The sequence below is a fragment of the Sinocyclocheilus anshuiensis genome, unplaced genomic scaffold (assembly GCF_001515605.1).
Source record: "Sinocyclocheilus anshuiensis isolate Anshui unplaced genomic scaffold, SAMN03320099.WGS_v1.1 scaffold1852, whole genome shotgun sequence".
Classification (NCBI taxonomy): domain Eukaryota; kingdom Metazoa; phylum Chordata; class Actinopteri; order Cypriniformes; family Cyprinidae; genus Sinocyclocheilus; species Sinocyclocheilus anshuiensis.
In genome coordinates, this window is record NW_015557168.1 from 31,444 (window position 1) to 33,369 (window position 1,926).

General features: G+C 39.8%; 1 protein-coding gene across 1 annotated transcript in view; it reads right to left on the reverse strand.

Moving 5' to 3' along the window:
• Positions 1 to 1,926, reverse strand: part of nup43 (nucleoporin 43) — a 7,315-nt gene continuing 5,389 nt past the window's right edge. Inside the window, exon 8 of the mRNA XM_016473558.1 lies at positions 1 to 53. Coding sequence (XP_016329044.1) covers positions 1 to 53 — 53 coding nt within the window. The remainder of the gene's footprint in view (positions 54 to 1,926) is intronic.

Here is a 1,926-nt window from a genome sequence, read left to right on the forward strand (position 1 = left end):
TCAAGCACATCGAGGCTGTTGACAGACAGTGTCTGGCTGGGCAGCCACTGGTACTACTGGGATAAGAGACAGAAAAATATGAACAAAAACTTGAGTGCACCTTTAGAAAACAAAAGCTTGGCTCAACAAAACCTTAAAAAAAAAAAAAGTTTGAAGTCTGACAGCATGGCCCTGTTTCCACTCATCCATGTATTAAGATGCAAGTAGTTAGCCGAGCATCTCAAATGCATCTCCTTTGATCACTTGTGATGAGATTTCACCAAGAAAAATTAGGAAGGAGGCAAATGAAAATGGATAAAGAGGGCAGCAGAAATTTTTTCTTACTGTACTATAAATCCTGGCTTTGGTTTAAGACACATAGGCCACGTGCACACTGTAAAGTTTCATGAGTGACAACTGCATTTAAATACGGGAGTGAATCCCCTAAATTATAGTTTTGTGTGTGTACGAAACAGAACTCACTCTCAAAATTGTGATGACTGTGAAACCTGTTATTTTTGCAGATTTTGACTAAACCGCCGTCAACAGAGTGGTCGTGTTTCATTTATGTTTGGAAGATTACGTACAGAACTGCGGAAGTTTGTCCACTTATTATAAGCGACGCTTATTACGTCTCTTGGGGTTCATAAAGCGATGCAGTTTATGCAGTTAATGGCAGGTGCAGGTCACAATATTTTGGTTTGTGGCTTATTTCCAAGATAACACACGCTGGGATTTATATTTATTATGGGCTTATTCTTATTTGCCATTTCTTTATAGCAAGATCCGGCAACAAAAATAAGTAAAAACATACAGTGCTGCTTGAAAGTTTGTGAACCCTTTACAATTTTCTATATTTCTGCATAAATATGACCCAATTCATCATCAGATGTCCTGAAAGTAGACAAAGAGAACCCAATCAAACAAATTAGATAAAAATATTTTCTTTGTCATTTATTTACTGAGATAAATGACCCAGTGTTACATTTCTGTGTGGTGCAAAAGTATGTGAACCTCTATGATTAGCTGTTAATTTGAGGGTGAAATTAGAGTCCATCTGTTTTCAAACAGTGGAATGACTATCAGGTGTCATTGCCTGCTCTGTTTTATTTAGAGAACAAGGATCTATGAAAGTCTGATCATGTTTGCGGAAGTGAATCATGGCACGAACAAAGGAGATCTCTGAGGACCTCAGAAAAAAGAGTTGTTGTTGCTCATCAGGCTAGAAAAGGTTACAAAACCATCTCTAAAGAGTTTGGACTCCACAAATCCACAGTCAGACAGATTGTGTAGAAATGGAGGAGATTCAAGACCACTGTTACCCTCCTAAGAAGCGGTCGACCAACAAAGATCACTCCAAAAGCAAGACTTGTAATAGTCTGCGAGGTTGCAAAGGAACCCAGGGTAACTTCTAAGCAACTAAAGGCCTTTCTCACATTGGCTAATGTTCATGTTCATGAGTCCACCATCAGGAGAACACTGAGCAACCATGGACACCCATGGCAGAGTCGCAAGAAGAAAGCCACTGCTCTCCAAAAAGAAAAACGCTGCCCGTCTGCAGCTTGCTAAAGATCATGTGGACAAGCCGGAGGACTATTGGAGAAATGTTTTGTGGATGGGACCAAAATATAATTTTTTGGTTTATATGAGAAGTGTTCTGTTTGGAGAAAAGAACACACTGCATTCCAGCATAAGAACCTTATCCCATCTGCAAAACATGGTGGTGGTAGTATCGTGGTTTGGGCCTGTTTTGCTGCATCTGGGCCAGGATGACTTACCATCATTGATGGAACAATGAATTCTGAATTATACCAGCAAAATCTAAAGGAAAATGTCAGGACATCTGTCCGAGAACTGAGTTTCAAGAGAAAGTGGGCCATGCATCTAGGCCTGTCACGATAACAACTTTTTGTTGTGCGATATATTGCCCCAGAAATAATTGCGATA